Raw genomic sequence first — 21,992 nt, forward strand, 5'->3', positions numbered from 1 at the left:
GTTTTTTGTTTTTTCCCCTAAAGTTTCATTACCTAGTTTCATGGTTTGTAGTAACAAAAATCACCTGCCTCATGTACCACCCACTCCTCTCCCCTTGCCGTCTGTCCCTAGGCAACCCGGAAACAATTGGGAAAGCAGAAGTTAATGAAGCTTATGAAACCTGTCCCCCTTCTCTCCAGCCCCCTGTCTCCCCACACCTCACCTCCCCCCACATTATGGTAGCTGCATGATTCAGAGAGACACCCAGCTAGATCTACCCTGTAGGTTGGAGCAGGGACCAAGCCTCGCCTTCATGCTCCAGACAAATGGGCTGGATCCAGTCTTTAGGCTGAGAGCTAGGGATCCAACAACCTTTCTCTTAAGAGGTAGACCGGAGTAAAAGAAGCTAGCAAAAGAGACAGAAGGAAAAAAAAAAAAAAAGACAGATCAGGAAATTGGAAGGAAGGATGGGATGGCAAGTGTTATCTTATACTTATCAGTGGGTGAAGAGTTAAATGGTTGAAAGCTGAGAAGTACAGGTTGCGTCTGAAAGTTGGGACATTGGTCCCCAGAACCAGAACTGTTTGTGTGCCCTACCTGGTGAAGGCAGAATCTGGGTTGCAGGCATCCAGACAGGAAAGTGAGGAAGAAGAGGCAGCAAGGGTTAGATTATTCTTTCTAGAACTTGACTGGGAAGGGGTGAGGGAGGGGATGAGGAGAGAGTGCATTCATAGAAACAGTGCACACAGAACATGCATTTGCCTAGCGAGAGCACAAGAGAGTTGATGATGGTTGCTTAAGGGGAAGGCAAGGTCAAGAGGGAAAGTTCTTTTGAATGTCAGAAATTTGATCATGTTTATAGCCTGAGGAATGGGAGCTGATGGTGAAAGAGATTAAATGCCTGTCAGAGTAGATGATTAATGGTCTTACCCTTGCGAAGCACAGACTGGGTGGGAACTTCCTCACAGTCAGGACAGAGGTGAGGGGGAGCCGAGGACCATGTGAGTAGTCGTCCTTCGTCCTTCAGACTTACTGGCTGGAGGGAGAAGCCGGACCAGAACTCAGAGATCACAGCCAAACACTAACGATTGACCGGGGAGGTAACTTGAAAGCCTGAACATCAAGCTATGTGGGTATGGCATGAAGTCTAGAGACTGAGAGATAGTCAGCAATGGGAAGGAGGGTCAGATGGGGTAATTCCAGAGCACACTCTGGAATCTTTGTGTCCTTGAACATATGCTTTCTATGTGCAACCTGGAAACTTACTAGGCTTGAGAGTGGTTCTTAAAGGTGAAAGAACCCAACATGAGACATGGACTTGCTTGCTCAAAGACATGGATTTAAGAGACATGAATGAGAGATGATTCCAGGAGATTTTGAAAAAAGGGATGTAAGCTCAACAAATGAACAGATTATTTTAAAATACCTTTCCGGAGGTGGCTGGGTGGCTCAGTCAGTTAAGCGTCTGACTTCGGCTCAGGTCATGATCTCATGGTTCACAAGTTTGAGCCCTGCATTGGGCTCTCCACTGTCAGCACAAAGTCTGCTTTGGATCCTGTCTCCCCCTCTCTCTCTGCTTCTCCCCTGCTTGCATGTACATTCTCTCTCTCTCTCCCTCTCCCTCTCCCTCTCCCTCCCTCCCTCCCTCCCTCTCAAAAATAAATATTTAAAATACCTTTTCAGTATACAGGAGAGGTTATTTGAGGAGAAAAGGAAGAAAGGGTAAGGTTTATGGCTGGAGGAGAATGGGAAAGATTTGGAACAATCTCTGAAAGGAACCAACCAGAGATGAACGCAAGGGTGCCAGGCGGTATTGGAAGATCAGCTCTAATTAGATAGCGTAAATTTGTATGGAAACCAATTGGCATCATCAAGTGTCTTTTACCAGCAATTTTCAGGCCACAGGGAGTAGAAACATAGACAAAAGACTTTGAGGTTTGGCATGGACTGGGCTCTGGTAAAGCAAATGCACTTTAGGTCTAAGGGTAGAGATGAACTAGAATGAGGAATTTTCTGGTGCAGATATGATACACTTGAAATGAACTCAGGTATAGAATGGATAAGGAGGCAAATACTACTTAAGGGAAGTTTATTAACTAGGAAAACAGGTAAGTATTGGCCACAGTAGAAGAAATGAAAGATTGTTTGAGTCTGTAAATGGGAAACTTGAAAGGTTAGAGGACTGTGGCCAAAGGAGACTGTATCAGAGCTGAAGATTTTAGAAGCAGAGCAAATGCATTCTGGATTAAGATGATGGCCATCCTGCTGAGAAACTGAGGCAAGGTGGAAGCAAACCTGTTGGTGTTGTGCTCAAGAAAGGTGAAACCAGAGTGGATATTGGAAGACTAACAAGGAGGGAACAAGGATGTTGAAGTTACTGAGGAGAAGGAATGTGCCCAAACTAGGTAGAGAAACCATTGCTCAAAAGAAAAAAGCCCTGAGGAAAATGAGAGACTGTCTTGGGTTCTGGATAAGTTGTCTTGGGTTCTGGAATGTGCTGTAACTGAATGGCACCACTTTAGAAGAGGAGGGCAGATGTAGATGATCAATAAGGACAGTAGTGGTCTGGAAGCATGTCCAGTAAAGTTGGATTGCCGAAACAGGATGGACTCCACTTGAGATGACTGGGAAGGGTATGTGATAGGCTGCAAAAGTCAGGATTCAGTTTATGCTGGACGGAGAAGGAACAGTTGAAAATGTAGGGTAGGGGCGCCTGGGTGGCGCAGTCGGTTGAGCGTCCGACTTCAGCCAGGTCACGATCTCGCGGTCCGTGAGTTCGAGCCCCACGTCGGGCTCTGGGCTGATGGCTCGGAGCCTGGAGCCTGTTTCCGATGCTGTGTCTCCCTCTCTCTCTGCCCCTCCCCCGTTCATGCTCTGTTTCTCTCTGTCCCAAAAATAAATAAAAAACGTTGAAAAAAAAAATAAAAAAAAAAAAAAAGAAAATGTAGGGTAAACCTTCTTTAGACACGTATGATAGAGAATATAACACGAAATAGTGGCTGGGGACCATGTGTACCTGGAGATGGGAAGTGGAGCTGGACTGGATGAGCTTGTTGAAGGCTGATTTTGAATTCAGGGAGTAGGACAGTACTTACCAGGATGAGGGGTAAGGACAATGAAAGGTAGAGGCATATGCTAATAGATATAATAGCTGGAATATAATCACTAATAACTGGAACTCCCACTTGGGATGTTAGTGTAACCAATTGGAACCCTGCCGTGACCAACTGGAACGGCTATTGGAACTTTAGTACAACCAATTAGAATATTATCCTTGTCAGTGGGAACATTGGTGTGACCAATTACAACCTGGCAACCTAAAATAGCTAGAGGGATTTTGGCATTAACAGAAGTGGAATAGATTCCTACTGTTCAGGAGAGATACATTCTGAGGCTTTTTTTGATCCCACCAAGGCGGCAGTATCATGAATGTTGCTTAGCGGGCAAACTGCATGTAAGATATTCAAGCACTCAGTGGGCTGTGTTTTTAATAATCATATCCCTAGGCCTTGACTTCTGGTAGATACTTAAAAACATGTTGAGTAAATGATTGAAGTCTGGAATGGAATGGAACAACATTTTCTCAATTGTCCGTACTCTAAAGCAATTGTTGCTATCTGATTTATAGAATTACTTCTCTACCCCTTTGCATTGGTGGCTTGGAGAGCTCACGTACACGGTATAGTCCATCTCTAGCAACCCACAGAACTTTAGGAGTTTTATACCAGCGGTGGCTCTGGCCTCAACTTCTTTTCCTCCCTGCTTTAACTTTCATGATTTTACATTTTAACTTAAATTGTCCATTATTCAAACCGCCTCAAGTCATTTGTGGAACAAAACAGGTAGATGAAAGGATGGAGAGAGAAACGTAGAATGAGGTGGTGGAACAGAGGGGAAGGTGAGGAAGGAAGAGAGAGGAGGTGGGAGTGAGTAGGTGGTATCAGAGAGGATTAGATCTTCAGGGAGCCTTCGCGCCAGGCCCTGGTAGAGAGTGTGCGCTCAACAAAATCTTAACAGTTTGAGTGGCTATTTCCTCACTCCGTGACTCCGTGAATATTTGTTGATTGGATTTTTTTTCAGCAGGTATTTTTTTTCTTTTATTTTCCTTAAAATTCTTGGACTTCTTCCTCTGTTTGGGAGACCATGTGATACGTTAGACAGAAAAGAGTTTTGGAATCAAACAGACTTTGGTTTGCAAACTAACGCACTCTGCTGTTGTTGACTGGCATGTGTCTTTGGTCAAGACAAGGCCAGTCTCTGGGCCAGGTTAGTATTTAGTGTCTATTACTCAGGTCAGGATAGTATTTACTGTCAAATCACCAGGAGGGTTTATTGAAAGCATGTATGTAAAGCACCCTGTGGGGTCTGGCACAGAGGAGGCACTCATGGAATCTGTGTGTCTTCTCTCCTTCCCCACCTCCACCATTATACACATTGATCTGGGTGACTACTCATGACCAAGTACGCTGTGGTTCTCACATGGCAGGGTCACTGCCTCTGTGCTATAAGCTAGTTCAAGTCTAGCTGAAACAGGAAGAGCCGGCCTCCTTTGCCCAGTGCTCAGTGAGTTCATTTTGCTGAACTTCTAGGTACCCGTCCCTTCAGATTAGCAGATGAAGAGTTTGTAGACTGGCTTTCTGACACATTGAGGGGCTTGGCCTAGGGAATCATGTTTTCCTAGTTAAGATCTGTGTCCTGTGTGGTTTGGTTTGTAGTCTGAGGACGGTTCAGAATATATGAAATCATAGCTATTGGTCAGAATGTTGATCACCATTCTTGTATGAGGGTTAGGTTGCCCAACTTAATATAGAAAGTTCATGCTGAGATGGAATAGTGTATCTTTTCTGTCTGCTGATTTGGCTGGTCACTCTCCTGATGGCCATACTGTAGTCTCATTGCTGGAAACCGTGTCTCCCGTGTGCCAAGACTCTGGAGCTCATGGACCATGGCCTTTGGCCAATGGAGAAGTGTTGCCCCTGGACCAGAAATGTTCCTGGTTTTTGAGGTCCTTCATAATCCCTAGTGGTTCCCAGCAGGTATTTTGTCAATCACCTTTGTTTTTTGTCTTATTTATGCTTATTAATTATATGTATTAATGGCAGGTTGCCGTCTACTACTGTTCTTATTATGGTAGGGCAGGACTGATAACCTTCCTGAGTCTGGTCTTACAATAAGGGAAGAACAATTTTCTTACCTACATACCGTAGTGGCTAGAAAAGATCCATTATCACATAGGCTAGGAAAAGTCTGTATCACATAAACAGGATTCTGTCATTTAATAAATACTCATTGAATATCTGCTTTATGCTCTAGCTCCCTCCTAGGCTCCTTGCAGTGAGACCTTAAAATGAAATTTGTTGAAAATGTGGGCTGAACATTGAGCCCAGGAGGTGATTTGGAATCCTTGGTTTTAAAAAAGATATTGTTAACGTAAGCTTGGGTTTGTTTGTGTTTTTTTGTTTGTTTTGGTTGAAAGGACCCGCTGCTTTGCATTGGAAATAGAGATGGAGAAGTTTCGTTCTTTGAGCAAAACTGTCCCTTTTTCTGTACTTGGAAATAATGGCTTCTAATGGCAAACTTGTTTTTTGAGAGCTATAGTTCACATTGTTTCTCAGAGCACAGTGGGTGGTGCCAGGGGCTGTGCTCTCCCTGAGTGACCCAGTATCAGCTGAGACCTGTCCCTAACAGCCCTGTAGCTCATATGCAGCAGTCTCAGCTCTGTTGTCCACCAGAGTTTGCCTTGTATGCTCTGGATGGAGCTACAGCTGTCCTTGTTGCCATGGAGGCTCTGATTTTTTTTTTTCATTTTTTTTTTCAACGTTTATTTATTTTTGGGACAGAGAGAGACAGAGCATGAACGGGGGAGGGGCAGAGAGAGAGGGAGACACAGAATCGGAAACAGGCTCCAGGCTCCGAGCCATCAGCCCAGAGCCTGACGCGGGGCTCGAACTCACAGACCGCGAGATCGTGACCTGGCTGAAGTCAGACGCTTAACCGACTGCACCACCCAGGCACCCCAATAGAGGCTCTGATTTTGACATCTGGTTTTGCTTGCAGGAGCTGCTAAGTCGCACATCTCTTGAGACCCAGAAGCTTGATCTGATGACTGAAGTTTCTGAGCTGAAACTCAAGCTGGTTGGCATGGAGAAGGAGCAGAGAGAGCAGGAGGAGAAGCAGAGAAAAGCAGAGGTGAGTGGGATAGACCAAATTCTGGGGGATCCATACAGTTCTAAACTCAGAGCAGAGGAAACTATCCTAATGTGGATTCAGGCCATCTGGTCAACCCCAAGCCTGGCAGCCACTGGGCGCCAGAAGCATCTATGCACTAGAGACACAATGATCTGTTAATACCAAGTTATCAGGTTTTGCTGTGGCTGCAGATTTCAGCAATGCCCAAACCACCCAGTTTTGGCTCTAAGGCTGTATCCTCCCTCAAGCTGCTGACAAGGATAGAAAGGGAAGCATTAGAGGGGGAAGGATCAGGCAAGATGTGAAGGGACCCAAGATGTCCTCTGTTGGAGCCAAGGTAATGAGGATATATCTGGGATGAAGTCAGCTGCCCAATAGGCCACCATCACTATATCCAAGGAGTCTGGAGACATTCTTTGATGTGCTTTTCACTGACCTAGATGGAACCCTTAGATTATGTTTCTTTTCTCCTGATAGATCATAGGAGGAAGCCCATGTACAGGCCTTCTGTTAATGTTTTCCTGCATTGTTCCTGTTTTTGTTTTACACTCTATAATGCCATTGGCCAGAACATGCCAGACTCCTTTTTAGGGTTAATGTTTTGTGTAAATTTTAGGCTCAGAGTTGCTTTTGTTGAGAAAGAACATCCTGTTTTAACCTTAGATAACCACCTTCCATATGTCTCTACCTACAAGTGCCCATATTTGCACCTGGCATGTAAGATGTAGAAGGAAGATAGGCTGTAGGTTTAGAAGCACATTGGTTGAATCACTAACCTAACTGCTTAATAGGTCTTTGAATTTCATTCAACAAGTTAGCTGCTTAATTTCTCGAGACTTTATTTATCTGTAAAATAGGTAACTGTGAAGTCCAAATAAAAATCACAAAAGTCCCTATCATAGTACCTGGCATCCTGTAGGTACTTGGTTCATATATACTCCCTCGCAACATTTAGCTCTCTCCAAAATCTAAAAGTGGATATCCTTCCTTTCTATTAAGCACCCCCATTATTATGCACTGAAACCTGCCCTATTGCTGTGTTTACGCAGTGGTAAATGCTGGTGATTGAGACACTTAAAACGGGTGGGCAATCCTGTGCATTGCTTTTGAGAAGCTGCTCATTGTAAGTAGAGTTGCCAAAAGATCTCTCCATTAACCTGAAGACCCTGTCTTGTAGTGATTAAGAGGGCGGGGCCTTGAATCAGATCTTCCAGCTGTAATGCAAGCTGAGCTGCTCATTAGCTTTGTCATTGTAGGCATAACACAACCTGTTTCTCCCTCTGTAAAGTGGAGATAGTAACACTTCCTATTTCCTGAGTGGTTTGGAGGAGGGAATGAGATAATTCATGTATAGTCCTTAGCATAGTGCTGGACACATAGTAACCGCTACCTTTTATCGATTACTTACTGATTGTGTCACAAAGCATCCTGCAAATGGACATGTAGGTTAAGATACACTTATAAACTGCAAAGGTCCCGCAGAATGAAAGCTTATCTTTGTGAGGAGTTAGTTAAATAGAGTGCTTTTTAAAAAAAAACAAAGCGGGGCGCCTGGGTGGCGCAGTCGGTTAGGCGTCCGACTTCAGCCAGGTCACGATCTCGCGGTCTGGGAGTTCGAGCCCCGTGTCAGGCTCTGGGCTGATGGCTCAGAGCCTGGAGCCTGTTTCCGATTCTATGTCTCCCTCTCTCTCTGCCCCTCCCCCGTTCATGCTCTGTCTCTCTCTGTCCCAAAAATAAATAAACGTTGAAAAAAAAATTAAAAAAAAACAAAAAACAAAAAACTTTTTTAGCGTTTATTTTTGAGAGATAGCATGAGCAGGGGAGGGGCAGAGAGAGAGGGAGATACGGAATCCGAAGCAGGCTCCAGGCTCTGAGCTGTCAGCACAGAGCCCGATGCGGGGCTCGAACTCACAAACCACAGGACCATAACCTGAGCCGAAATCAGATGCTTAGCCAACTGAGCCACCCAGGCGCCTCAAATTCACTTTGCTTTTTAAATGTTCAGAAAGAAGCAACTGAATTTTCTCCAGGTTTGAAGTTGTGTTTTTACCAACGTCTCAAGGTGTGTGATGACATGGGAACATAGGTTAGGGCTCTGGGAGCAGAATTCAGTAAACTCGGAGACGCCTTGAAGTGATAGAGACAAGTCAAAGCCACTTAAATTAAAAAACAAAAACAAAAACAAAAGAAGTATAGGTGGGAGAGTATTAGGTCACACAGCTTGAAGAGTCCAGAGTTTAAAGTCCAATATCACTAGATCCACGTGACCTCCCAATGTCATTAAAAATCAGCCTTAGCGTACGTCTTGGTTCTGACTTAGCCTTATTGTCAAGAAGGGTCTCTGCACTACATCCTATCGGCCTGGAGACCTGGCAGAGAGAGCACCTTTTTCTCAAAGTTTCCAGCAAAAGCCTCGGGCTTGCATCTCCCTGGGCCAGTTTGGGTCACATGCCTGGTTCTGAGCCAGCCAGCCACTAGGGAGCACATAGGTATGTGTGCGTGAGTCTGTCTGGGAAAGAACGCGGAGTTAGTACCAACCTGAGCCAGCTCCGTTCCTTTCCAGGGAAGACAGGATGGAAAGGAGAGCTCCCAATTCTGGGCCAAGTATACCGAGAGCAGTCATTTTGCTGTTTGCTTTATTTTTCCTTTTCTGAGGGATTATGTTTCAATCTGAAGTTTTTGTTTTTGTTTTCCATCAGGCTGTTCATGCATGAGGCAACATAGACCCTGAGCCTCTGGCTTGATTCCTACCAGATAATGGCCCTTCCCAGTTGCTAGTACAAACATTAAGTTTTTTTAGGGCTGTTCAAACCTGTGACACTCCATGCACAGCCACATGACCTGAAGTGCATTTCTCCTTCTTGTAATTGAACATAATCTTCGCTGGTATGCTTAGAGCCTCTGCCACTATTTGCAAATATGTGCAGCACCAGGGGCTTGAAACCATGGCGAGTACTGCTGTGGGGGCTCCATTGTCATGTGCGTGGATGTGTGTGAGTGCAGCACTGAGCTAAGGTCACCAGAGGTTGTACTTCCGTGAACAAGGGGAATGCTGCTTCCCAGCCTGCATTGCTGCTGGGTTTTTTTCCAGTGAATATACTTAGCCCAAGGCCTATTGCTTGTGGTTTGGAAAGGCAGGATCTTTCTCTGTTTTGTTTGTTTTCTGGGGTAGCTGGATCTGAAATTTCCTCTATGTAGCTCAGGCTTTATCCTCAAATTCCATTTTATGTTTCAGTGAAAATTTAAAAAAAAAAAAGAAAGAAAAAGGATACTGTGAACAAGAGCACTGCAGGCTGTTCTTTCTGTCGGACTCTGATCCCCCCGAAGCCTGTATCCTGCTGCCTGTAGAAAGTTATGGACGTGATTATACATGGTTGTCTATAAACCTAAGGACGTCAAGATGCAGGTTTCTTGTCAAATGGAGACCATCCTGACAGCCAGCCTCACTCAGGAGTCTGTCAGTGAGATGTGGGTGAATACCGGGTTTCCCGTTTACCTTTCCTCCTGAGCCTCTCGCAGTGGCTCCGGGTCATTCCAGGAGACCCAAGCTTAATCAGTTAGGTTTACTCCTGAGAAGCAGGACTGCAGAGGAGTGGCTGACGTGGAAAGTAAATACAAGAATGAGGAGGGTGGAATGTAAAAGATCCAGAGGCAGAGGAAAATGTCTGGGTGGCATACTATAGCACAGGCACGTCCCTCAGAGGCGTCTTCCATGGAGAGGAGTCTGGTTTCCCCGAGCCCTGGGGATGGAGGGGGCCCCACAGCTGGATCTCTTTATGGGATTAAAGAGCTCTGCATGTAATAACCAGAGCATCCTGTAAAGAAGGGAGCAGGGATCCAGCATGTCCTGGAAAGTGGCGTCCGTGCAGTTGATCAGGGTTATACACAGATATGAAGAAGAGAACCAGAAAGAGTCTTCAGGATTTCTGGCAGAAAATGGAGTGTCTTACAGCACGGGTGGTGCTGACTTCCTTCTTCCTTCCTGTGGTTATAGCACTTTGGAAGGGAAGGATTCTGATTTCTGAACTGGGATAACCGGAATGATGGATATGGAGCACAGAGCGGAGACTGGGAAGATTGTGTTTGTTCAGAGAAGTCGACCGGGAGATTCTTACTGTTTTGTTGATTTTGTTTTACTTACTGATTTTTATTAGCTAGGAAATCTCCAGCAGTTCAAAAATTAAGAGTTCGTAAAAGTACATGCAGCAAAAAGTCTCCTTCCATGCTCGCCCCTCAGGCCCACAGTCAGGAACCACCCTGACCAGTTTGTGTCCTCCCAGAGTTATCCCTGGACAAGCAAACTTATGTGGACAGATATATATGCACATATGCACACACATTCCTTCCCTCATTTTTGTGCAAATGCACACTATTCTAGACCTTCTAATGTAGCATGCTGGGAGTTTATTCACACCAAGTGCATTAAAAAGACTTCTATGATAGAAATACCTATTATTTCATTATCTGACCGTACCTTAATTTAGCCTGTCCTCTTTTGATGGACATGTAAGTGGTTCCCAAGTGTTTGCTACTTCCAATAATGCTGCTGTGAATGTTCTTGCACACGTGGGGATACTGAAGTGGAATCAATGGGCCAAATGGTACATGCAGTTGAAATTCTGACCGATATTTCCACTTTGTCTCGTGGAACGTAGAGGTTATGTTCCCATCAGTGATGTGTAAGAGTGCCGGGCCAGTATTAAGCAGAGCATGAAGGAGGGAGAGAAAGAACTAAGTAATATCATGAACAAGTTTAACAGGTAGGAGGGAGTGGGAAAGACATGGTTATGGGAGGTGCCCCGTGGTTCACATAGAAAAGAACCGTAAAGAAGAACTTTGATGGTTAGTGAATCAGGAGTCATAAAGCCAGCTGAGATTTCAACACAGAGTGGCATTTAGAGCCTCATAAATGTCACCTGGACTTCGTGATAGGGGACCTAAGAATGAGACACAGCTACAAAAGGGTCTGCCCTATGGGGGAGAAACAGATCTGTTAAGAGGGGAGGTGGGCCAGCCCTGGAGAGAACAAAGTATAAAAGAAAGTTGAAATGCCGAGCCTGAGGATGGACATACTGGAAAATAACACGTGGGTTGGGAGAATAAGAGGGGAATGTCCCTGAAACATTGGGATGCACCACATAGTCACCCCAAGCAGAGGAAGAAAATTGATGCACTCCTGTTCAGATCCCCAGAAAGATGGAAGCAGACAAGGGGCTTAAATGGAAGGGCGCAGCAGTTTGGATGGTTCCTAAAAATCTCCTCCAGCTTAACACCTAAGTATTTGAGAGGTTGGCTCTTGGTGCCCCACCCCACCCCCCTATTTGTTTCTACCCAGAGGACAGAGAAAGAAACTGGGAAACTGCCGCTCTGGCTGTAATGTTGAGACTAGTTTAGGAGGGAAAAGTGACAGGTACCTTGAGAGAGAGCGGCCGTTCTGTGAGTCCATGACAGGGAGGGAGGGAAAGCCAGGCATGGCCAAGACTTTCATAAATCATACCTTGGAAAGTTCAGAAATAACATAGAAGGTGACTCAAGAATATTGAACTAAAAAATAATTTAACTCTGTGCAATCTCACAAATACTACTGATAAAAAGGAGAAACTTGGAAGTACCCTGAGAGAAACTTGTTTTCAAAGGGGCTCGTATAAAAGATAGAAAAGACAGGGGCGCCTGGGTGGCTCAGTCGGTTAAGCGTCCAACTTTAGCTCAGGTCATGATCTCGCGGTTCGTGAGTTCGAGCCCTGCGTTGGGCTCTATGCTGACCGCTCCGAGCCTGGAGCCTGCTTCGGATTCTGTGTCTCCTTCTCTCTCTACCCCTTGCCGGCTCTTGATCTCTCTCTCTCTCTCTCTCTCTCAAAAATAAATAAACATTAAAAAATAATAAAAAATATAAGAGAGGACTGAACAAAGTGCACCTGCACAAGCAACAGCAGCAGGGGCAAACCCCAAACAAAAGGACAATGCTGAGGACAGGAGAGAGACTTTTTGTTAAAGTTGTGTTCTCCATAAGAAGATCAAAGAAAGAATGGGTTCTGTTCTGATGCCTCAGGCACAAAGAACTTAGGGCAGTGGTCCCCAAACTGCTTGCTATAAGTGAATTTTAAGGTATCAGGGAAATCAGGTGAGTTGCTAGCAAACTGGAAGTGAACCGTTTTTTTTTCCCCCAGATGGCAAAGAAAGTTAGATGGGTTCCATAAAATTTAGTCTGTTGAGGCTGGGGCCAACCCTATGATGGTTTGTGGGAGGCCAGAAGATCAAGTAGGGATTGTGTTAAGAGTGAGTTACATTGGGGTGCCTGGGTGGCTTAGTTAAGCGTCCAACTCTTGATTTTGGCCCATAGTTTCTGAGTTCAAGCCCCACATTGGGTTCTGTGCTCTCTCAGTGCAGAGTCTGCTTTGGACCTTTGTTTCCCTCTCCCTCTGCCCCTCTCTTGCTTGCAGGCTCTCACTCTCTCAAAAATTAAAAACAAAAAAAATATAGTGAGTTACATCAGCTTGACCTCCTGTGTCTGGCTGGGAACGCGTTGGTGGAATAGACCTGGTAAATGTATACTTCTGTGAGGCATTGCACAAACCCTGCTTGGGGAGTCTTGTGGATGAGCTGGAGGAGTATAGGATGGATGCTAAGATAGGCATATTGGTACCCCCATGATAATAGCATCTATAGACCATGTCTAGGAAGGTTTATTGTAGAGGGTGAGAGTCCTCTGCCTTTACTCCTCCTACCAATTGAGCATTTTATTTTTTTTTTTAATGTTTATTTATTTTTGAGACAGAGTGTGAGTAGGGAACGGTTAGTGAGAGATGGAGACAGAATCCGAAGCAGGCTCCAGGCTCTGAGCTGTCAGCACAGAGCCCGACATGGGGCTGGAACCCACGAACTGTGAGATCATGACCTGAGCCGAAGTCGGACCCTAAACTGACTGAGCCACCTAGATGCCCCTAATTGAGCATTTTTAATGTGTAACGTGGATGCTGATCTAGAAAATCATAAAGCAGTGATGACATGAAGCCAAAGAAAAATCAACTCGACCAGCCGGCATCGGGATCCATAAAAACCTACACAGACTTGAGCAATAGCTAGGTTGTCAGAAAAGGGGTAAAAGAGGTAAGAACCTGAGTGGTGGAAAATCGCTAAAGGTAGGGAAGGAAACACTTCAAGAGGGAGGCAAGCAGTTTGGGGATGGGAGCACGCCTGTGATTTAACCAGGAAGAGGCCCCTGGGGCCGTGAGGAAGAGCCCTGTCCCTCATCAGTCTTGGGGACAGAGCTGGCCTACCTGGAGGCCACTGGTGCAGGGGGAGGGGAGGGAATGAATGTGATGATGAAATCAGGCAGCAAGTTTAGACTCCTCATTTGAGAGGTTTAACAATTGAGGGAAGCTTCTATAAGAGAGACAAGCAGGTCTGAAAACCAGCAAGGCCGGTGGACTTAGGGACTAAAGGTTCTGGGAAAGAGTGGCTAATAAGGTGAGCACGCCAGAAGAGTGCGGAGCCGCTGGGCTTTTGTTGTTAGCCATCAATGTCACGTGGGCCTTAACTAGGTCACCATTGGGTGTTTTCTGTTCTCCCAGTTTGGTTCATTTCTTACGGATCAAACATCTGGTAAAGGAGCAGCGGTGGGGGAAGTGAACTCACATTTGTCGGATGCCTCCCGTGTGCCAGGCCCCATGCCAGGTGCTTCACCTAAGGCTCACCTGGGTAACCCCTCGAGGTAACCTGATGAGATGGACCCTCATTCTACAAAAGTGAAAGGCAGTCTGTAGCTGCCTGCACGCTTCGACAGCATCATGCCTATGCCCGTCGTGGCTTAGTCGCCCATAACAGGCTGACCTCCCTCTCTGGGGAGGTAAATGCCAATCTTTTACCTTGGGGGATTGCTTTTAGCTCTATCCTTGATTAACTGGCCATCCTTCCTTCCGGCCCGGGGCTCTTGGTCAGAGAATTAGATAATTTTTCTGTTAATTGCCCCCATGCTAATGAATTCCCAGCTAAATCTTCCCCTTTCCTTAGTATTGCTTTTATCCATACCTACCTTTCCTCCTCTCATGCCTACACATTCTAAATCTGTGCCCCCTTTTGTTTCACTGCTATGTCTTTTGAGAGGGCAACCTTACCTACTTTACAGAGATCAAGACCATTGGAAAGATCTCTGTTAACTTGTTGCTCATCTAGGGTCTACCTGAACCCCCCATATGTGCTTTTGCTTAGCTAACCCTATCCCCAACCCCCATCCCCTGCTGGGGCCTCCAATTCCAGCTCCTTTCCTCCCTCTTAATTCTTGCCACCCAGCAGGTATGCTAAGTATTTAAAGTACCAAAAGACTCTGAGACTTCTCAGATGAAAAAGCACGAACGAACTGAATGTGGACCGTCTTTGTTTAGCACCTTCCAACGGTGGCAAATCCACAACAGGAGATAGAGCTGGCCTGTGATGCCTAGTAGCTCAGGCCAGTCAGGCGTGAATCCTCTACCCTTGTCAGGCACGTGTGCTAAGCCAGCAGGGGGTTTGGAACCCAGTGGCACACAGAACAAAGGCCACGTGAGAGCCCAGTGTCTCCACTAGGACTGCAGTTGAGAACACAGACGGCAGGTATGGCCCCAGCCCGTCGGTAAGTGGCCCATCAGGGTGCAGGGACCAGTAACAATGAAGCTGGGTAGAGATCTGAGGTCCAGGGCACTTAGGCCCAGAAAGGCCACCCTGACCTCTCAGCCCAATCCTCTCATCTTGGTAGGAAAATGCTATAAGACAGATGACCCTGGAGGAAGACAGCCTGGGCTGTCTGGGCCAATTCAGGTGAGCTAGTTTAAAGGGTGAGTGGCCGGGAGGCCCCAGGCCTGCTGACGATGGCAAGGACTGCCCTGCCGCTCTGAGTCCAAATGGCATCACCAGACAGGAGGGCGGGCACCTTCGCCCAGCATCCTTTCAGCCCCGAGCTGCCGCTCAGACCCCGTTTCCCTTCTACACTGGAGAAGGGGATGTACAAAACAAGATATGAGATGGGAGTTTTTCTTCTTAGACCCCGCTGTCACTACTGGGGATGGGCAGTTTCTTCCCAGCGTGCCTGGGCAGTCCCCACAGTGCCGGTGGCTGACCCCAGTACCAGATGCCGGTGTTTAGGATATCAGTAAAGGTGGGCAGGGAGGCCTGACAGGTTCATTGGCTGCCACCCTGTCCACCCAGGTCTCTGTTCCACTCTGTTGTGATATTTCCTTAAGTCCGCATCCCTGCCCCATGGGCTGCTCATAGTTTCCCTCAGCCTTTCCGGTTTCTGGCTGCCACAAGCGGCACTGTCGTGAGCCGCGTTACCCAGGCGTGTGGCGCTCTCTTCTCCATTCCCACCTTCAGGCAAGGGGTCCGGAGGTGCCTGCTTGACATCACCTAGACTCGTGCCGCCCCTTCCTCTTGACCCACACAGAACTAGCCACTCACCACTCCCTGGAAGCCCCATGGTTTTCAGGATGGTGGCACTCACAGACTGTCATGGTTACGTGTGTGCCTCTACACGGTGACTAAATGTCTAGGGAGTAGAAAAGGAGATCCCAGCAGACCTGTGGGCGACAGGGGTTCAGAACTGAGTAGGCATGAATTCCAGGGGCTGCAGCTTTTCAAAGTGGCCATATAAGGGCCAAGATGTTCTCTAGGCTACAGAGGAAGTCTGGTTTGGGATGGGAAGTGAAGGAGTAAGGTCTGGTATGGGCGTGAGGGAGAGTTTAGAGTTGGGGACGTACCAGCGTGTGCGAGCATGGTATATGCCACACGTCACCGCGTGGGTGTCGGTGTGTTTGGGGGGCGGGAGAGGGGCAGCTATACCCGGGCGTGTGTAAGAGGGGTCGTGTCTGTGCGCCTGTCTGTGCTGCTGCCCCCGGGCCGGGTGCCTCGTTGGTGTGCAAGGATGCCCCCCCCCCCACCACACCCCCACTGCGTGGCACAGAGGAGCTGCCGGGGGTTTGCTCAGACTGCAGGACCACCCCGTAGAGGGGGAGGGTTCAGGAAAAATACCAGGTCTTTTGGTTCCCGTGAAGAAAGTGGGCGGTCACCTCTGGGTCGCCCCCTGCAGCTCGTCCCCTGCATGCTTCCTTCTCTCTGGGCCGCTCTCCTGGGGAGCTTTGTGTCTGAGAGCTGACTGACCCTGAGTGCTCTTTTCTCCTCTCTCTTCCTTCCTGCAGTCGGTTCTGAATGTGATCAGTGAGCTGCAGGAGCAGATGTGTAGGCTGCAGCTGGACATCCACAGGCAGATTCAAGAGCGCCTCTTACTCAGTAGGGGCCGCCCTGAGGAGGTGGCGGCTGGTGACAGCGCAGCCGAGCCCTCGCCCTGCGGCCAGGACTGTGCCTGTTGGGAGGGGTCACCTGTAGGAACCACACTTAAGTATATCAGAGCATGCGTGTGGGGGCATTTCACTGGTGGAGGGGCTGGGCTTTCTCCTAACCACAAGCGAGTGCAGTGGCTTAACACGGCTCTATTGTTACTTCCCGGCAGAGCTTGGGACTGGTGCACTCCCTTCAGGGTCTGAGCTGAGCTCTGCGACCCTCAGAGAGCAGGGTCTGAGCGGGTGAGGCCAACCCTTGGCCAGGTGGTGGCACTGGCCTTCCTCAGGGCTGGGAATGAGGTGTGTCAGGTGCCCTGAGGGACGGGCATTCATGCAAAAGGAAGCCTCAGGATTCCCCTTCCCAGGTGTGACTCAGGCGCTGATTCTCCTCCTGGGCTGGGAGATTAAATGAAGTTTTATCTCGTGTGATTTTTATTTTCTTTTTTAAAGAAAAAATAGCATCATGAGAGAATCCTTTCAAGTTTATTTTTAAGGAAGTTAATCCCTAGTGAGAAAATAGAACACCAGTTTCCTGATGACAGTTAGGTCATCATCTGAATTTCTAGGAAAAATTCCCCACCTAATCGCATTAGAGGGATTTCATGACCTCTGGACCCTATGGGGTATACCTGACCGGTGTTCTGGACTTGTCCCCTCATCCTGGTGGGACCGGGGCCTGCGTGACCTGACTGGACCTGGTGATGGCAGTTGCACAGAGAGGAGTCTGTGCCTCTGAGACCTACTGTCGAAGAAGACTTGGAAGCCTGAAGGAAGGTCAAGGTCATAGTAGCTGTGAGCATTACAGAGGGTCTGCCTCAGCTCTGTGGGAAATTATCACAATCCATACTCAACTGTGGAACATGCTGAAACTCTACCCAGAATCAGACAGTAGAGGGGGAGCTTGGGGGCAGGTGGGGGTTGAGGTGGGGAGATTTCCTCCTACATTAAATGACAAGGGGGAGAAATGAGAGCCCAGAGGTAAATGTGGATTTGAATAGGGAAGTCCTGGGAGTGCCCCATGTTGAGTGGGTCAACCCAGAAAGACGTCTAAAAGAGGCTAACGTTTGTACCAGTGTTTATAGCCGATGATGGGCACCACAGACAACCTTGAAAGAGGAGGATGTGCCAAAGGTCATCAGAGCCTGGCCGTCATCATGCTCTGTGTCTCCATGGTGGCAGCCTCTCAGGCAGGGCCGGAAATATTCTCAGAAAACCATCCTGGGTCGGCTGGAAGTCCCACCAGGCCTTAAAATCTAATGTTGCAGGTCATGGGTACAATGACCTCTGCTTCGAAGATATTTTTGAAAAGAGGCATCAATAAATGTTTACCTTGGCTGTAAGAAAATCTTAGTGGATTACCCTACAAAGTTCAAGTGTAAGCAATGTAACTTTCTGGCAGACTATTTCAGAACACAAAGAGCTCCAGGTCAGTTAAACGATGAACTGAATTTCACGTGTTCATTCATTGGGAAATAATACATATACCATGTGCCAGTGGTGAGCAAAGCACACTCGGAGTTACCCAAACCCCTCCTGGAGTTCACACAGGAGGAGAACCAGGCATTAGCGATCAGACCAGTAAGTATCTAATTGCAAATGACGTAGGAGAGATACAGGGTGCCACACCAGAAAGGATATACTCTGCCACACCCGAATATGGTGTAGAGGTTGGGATAGCTTTGCTGAGGAGGCCTGAGGAAGGATCGGTGGGAATTCACCTGGCAGACTGCTCCAGACAAGAGGGAGCGGTGTGTGTAAAGGCCCAAGTAGACGAGGAACTAAAAAGTATCCAGTTTGGTTGGTGCATCACTGGGGAGAGAGAGTAATCTAAGAGGCAGGCAGGGTACCGGGTCAGGCCAGGCAGTGCTGGTGAGAGCATATGAGTTTTGAGGAGCAGAGGAGCGCCAGGATCAGATTTGTCCTTTAATTGTGTTGTTCCCCTGGATGCCGCGGGGGACAGTGGCTTTAAGAAGGGCAAGACGACAGACGAGCGACCCCTGGAGAGACTGCCCGGCCTGTTGACATGAACTGCTAGATCAGAGTAGTGGTGGTTGAGTTGGAGAGAAAGGAGAGGTCCACTTCCTTGGAGATAGACTTAACAAGGCTTGGGGATAGATTGCATCTGTCGGGGAGAGGGAGATGCCAAGGATGGGCCCCAGGTTTCTGGCACAGGGAGGTAGGTGGATGGAGCTGCCATTTAGTGAGGTTGGAATGTCTAAAAGGGGGAATTAAGTGTTCCACTTGGGCCATGACAGTCGTGAGATGCCTGCCTAGAGGTGTTAGGTCGGGAGTCTGTGGGAATCTGGAATTCAGAAGTCTGGAAGTGATCACATACACATTAATTTTTCTGATAGGAGCCAGTTGGCAGGACCAATTATCCATCAAAGGAAACTTGGTTTGGGACAAGGGTGCTCAGTGGTGTCGTCTTTGTTGAAAGAGTAGTTTAGGGAGCAAGGTCCCTGTAGTTGGAAGAAACAAACCTGGCTTCCAACTCACCCCGGGCAAGTTGGTCAACCATCCCTTCCTCACTCAGCAACTTTCAGTGGCTCCCTACTGCCAAAGAATGGCCTCAGAGCTCTTTGTATTTTCATCCAAAGCCTTTCTGGTAGGGCTGCACCTTACTTTCTGGCCTCACCTCCCACTTGTGCCACCTGTCCTCTGCCCTAGCCCAACAGACTGTCTCCCTTTGTGCCTCCTGCATCCACCCTCCATCGGTCTGCCTTCTCCTTCCCTCCTTTCTTCAAGCCGACCCCCGCCCCTGGCCCAGAACACTCTGCATTTGGCATTTGTTATCTTAGTGTTTTCTGTCCTGCTGGCTGCCCCTTCTTCTCTGGAGCCTTCCAGGATCACACACCCCTCTTGGGGTTCCTTGCCCCACGCCCCAGCACAGAGAGGGGCTCCCACGTAGCCTGCTTCCTGCTACTTTGTCTGTAAGAAGCTGCTTCATTTTTGTATCTCTGTTCCTCTGGCTCCCAAGTCCTATTTGTCCTGCACCTCCACATTTGTGCATGATTTGGGCACACCCCACAGAGGACATGGATGTCAGAAAGGGGCAGGCAGAACTAGTTCTAAAGGAAAAAAAAACAAAGTTTTCTCTTCGTATGCCTGGAAGCCCTGGCTTCTGTTTTCAAATGGCCCACAGCTTTTCCTGAAACAGGACCATGTTTAAGGATGTGAGCTGCAGTGTTGAACATGACACGGGATCTCTTGCCCCTGGCATCCCCTGCATGAACCTAACGAGGGTTATCCAGGAACATCATGCTCTGTAACCATCAGAACTTTGTTTTTGTCCCTTATCCTTCTAGGAGTTACTGCAAGAGCTCAGGCACCTCAAAATCAAGGTAGAAGAGTTGGAGAATGAACGGAATCAGTATGAGTGGAAGCTGAAGGCCACTAAGGTAAAAGGCAATTCTTATATTTATGGAGAGGTGCTGAGGCCCGGTGGGGAGGGCCTGTGTTCAAGCTCGGGATCTGAGCTGGAGAAGTGCAGATTGACCCTACTGTGTGCACACGCAACAGTGCACAGATTGTGCAAGTAGATAGCTTTGATCTGGGAAGGCTCTTCTCCTAGGGAAAGCCCCCTGAGATCATGCACTGCTGGAATAGCTGAGCTCCTACGTCTTGCTGTGTCCTGTGGCACCCCTAGGCTGACATGGAACCAGTAGGGGCTGTGAGCAAGTGAGAAGTCTTAAGGCAGATGAACGTCGATGTTACCTCGGCTGCATCACTTTAAATTTAGCGGTCCCTTTTAATAACTAGTTGGTTTAAATAGGCATGCTGTATTTTAGCATTGAATGCACTTCACTACTTTGTTGTGGTTTTTTTTGTTTTTTTTTTTTTTAATTTTTTTTTCAACGTTTTTATTTAGGGACAGAGAGAGACAGAGCATGAACGGGGGAGGGGCAGAGAGAGAGGGAGACACAGAATCGGAAACAGGCTCCAGGCTCCGAGCCATCAGCCCAGAGCCTGACGCGGGGCTCGAACTCACGAACCGCGAGATCGTGACCTGGCTGAAGTCGGACGCTCAACCGACTGCGCCACCCAGGCGCCCCACTACTTTGTTGTTTTAACTAAACCATGTTTCTATGGAACTGGGGAGCTCAGCAGCCTGGGCTGGGGAAGGAATAGCCCTGGAAGAGCATTCTTGCCTGCGGGAGGGAGCCTGGTCCAGGCAGCCCCCTGAAAGCACACCTGCTATTTCACTAAGGCCTCTGTAGCGCCACCCAGAGGTGTTAACTAGGTTTTCATTTTTATTTCTTACTAGGGTTTTAAAAAGTACTTAAGAGTTTTCCTAATTTCTGGTTATACTTTTATTTTTTTCTGTAAGTTAACTTTTAATGATTATGAAAACAATACTCATCACAGAGAATCTTTAAACCATAAAAAAATGGATAAAAGTCACCCTTATACCACCTAGGAGCTACCACTATTAATATTCCTTCTAGGAATTTCTCTTTGGGGGGAATCTCGCTCACTCTTTCTCCAATTTCTAGTGTTGATAATTTATATGCAATTTATGTCATGCTCTTGAAACTCTGAACATGATATTAATATCTGTATAATTGCTTGTATAAAATGATTTTCTTAACCGTTTACCAACGAGGAAGCCGAGGCACAGAGCAGTTCAGTAACTTTCCCGAGATCTTACCAAGTCAGCACCAACCTAGGCAATCCCAGCACATTTGTCTCCAGCCCTGTTTTTATCTAAGTGCACCCTTGTGTGTACTGTGCTGTACCTGTTCCAGCAGCAGTGATTTTCTCAAATAGCTCAGAGCCTTCTGTCACAGAATTCCACTCAGGCGAGTCCTGTCTTGGGGAAGCCTTTGAAGTTGTACAACCATGTATTATAAAACCAAACAACTCTTTTTAGGTCACCTGAGCTCTTTGCCTTGGCATAGAGACCTTTGAGATACTACAGGTTACTCAGTAACTATTGGGTAAGGGGCACCTCCTATGTGCCAGAATGCATCAAGCTCTTTGCCCACATTTTCTCATTTGATCCGTAAAAATAACCTAGTGAGGTCTGTTGATTTATTATCCCCATTTCATTGGCTAGAAAACCAAAGCCCAAGGTGGCCAAGGTGAGGCCCAGACCTGGATCTGTGTCATTCCAAAATCCATGCTCTCTTTCTTATAAAATCCTGATTCCCTGCAAGTAAAAGCCTGTACTATTCTTGAAAGTTCTTTAGTCTTCTGCATAAAGCTTGTCAGCCCCTGAAGGCAACTCATCTTCCAGGGCAGCAATCAGGGGTGATCCCTGGATTTAACGAAGCTGAGTACGTACAGGGAGCTGGAGCACCCCTCTGCCTGGCACCAGCCCGCACACCTTTGCCTCAGACCTCTGGCCACACAGCTCCAGCCTCTGTGGCCATGGCAGTGGCATCCTTTGCCCTCGTGGTCAGGTAGAGGGCTTGTAGCCTGTTGTAGACTTCCCAGCTATGGGCACAGGTACTATGCTAAGCACAGCAGAGCACCTGTCATTTCTGTCCTATCCTCTGGAAATTGACACCTGGCAGC

At 47.4% G+C, this 21,992-nt stretch overlaps 1 protein-coding gene across 14 annotated transcripts in view; it reads left to right on the forward strand.

Annotated features, from left to right (window-relative positions):
- Nucleotides 1–21,992, forward strand: part of PPFIBP2 (PPFIA binding protein 2) — a 144,948-nt gene that overhangs the window by 89,651 nt on the left and 33,305 nt on the right. For 9 of the 14 annotated variants that reach the window (XM_045038896.1, XM_045038898.1, XM_045038897.1 and 6 more), the window contains 3 exons: nucleotides 6,037–6,168; nucleotides 16,335–16,517; nucleotides 19,781–19,873. In XM_045038896.1, the coding sequence (XP_044894831.1) occupies nucleotides 6,037–6,168; nucleotides 16,335–16,517; nucleotides 19,781–19,873 (408 nt within the window). Of the gene's footprint in view, nucleotides 1–6; nucleotides 1,080–6,036; nucleotides 6,169–16,334; nucleotides 16,518–19,780; nucleotides 19,874–21,992 lie in introns of those variants that run through there. The other 5 variants (XM_006937067.5, XM_045038900.1, XM_019811979.3 and 2 more) reach the window with 2 other exon arrangements.

The sequence above is a fragment of the Felis catus genome, chromosome D1 (assembly GCF_018350175.1).
Source record: "Felis catus isolate Fca126 chromosome D1, F.catus_Fca126_mat1.0, whole genome shotgun sequence".
Lineage (NCBI taxonomy): Eukaryota > Metazoa > Chordata > Mammalia > Carnivora > Felidae > Felis > Felis catus.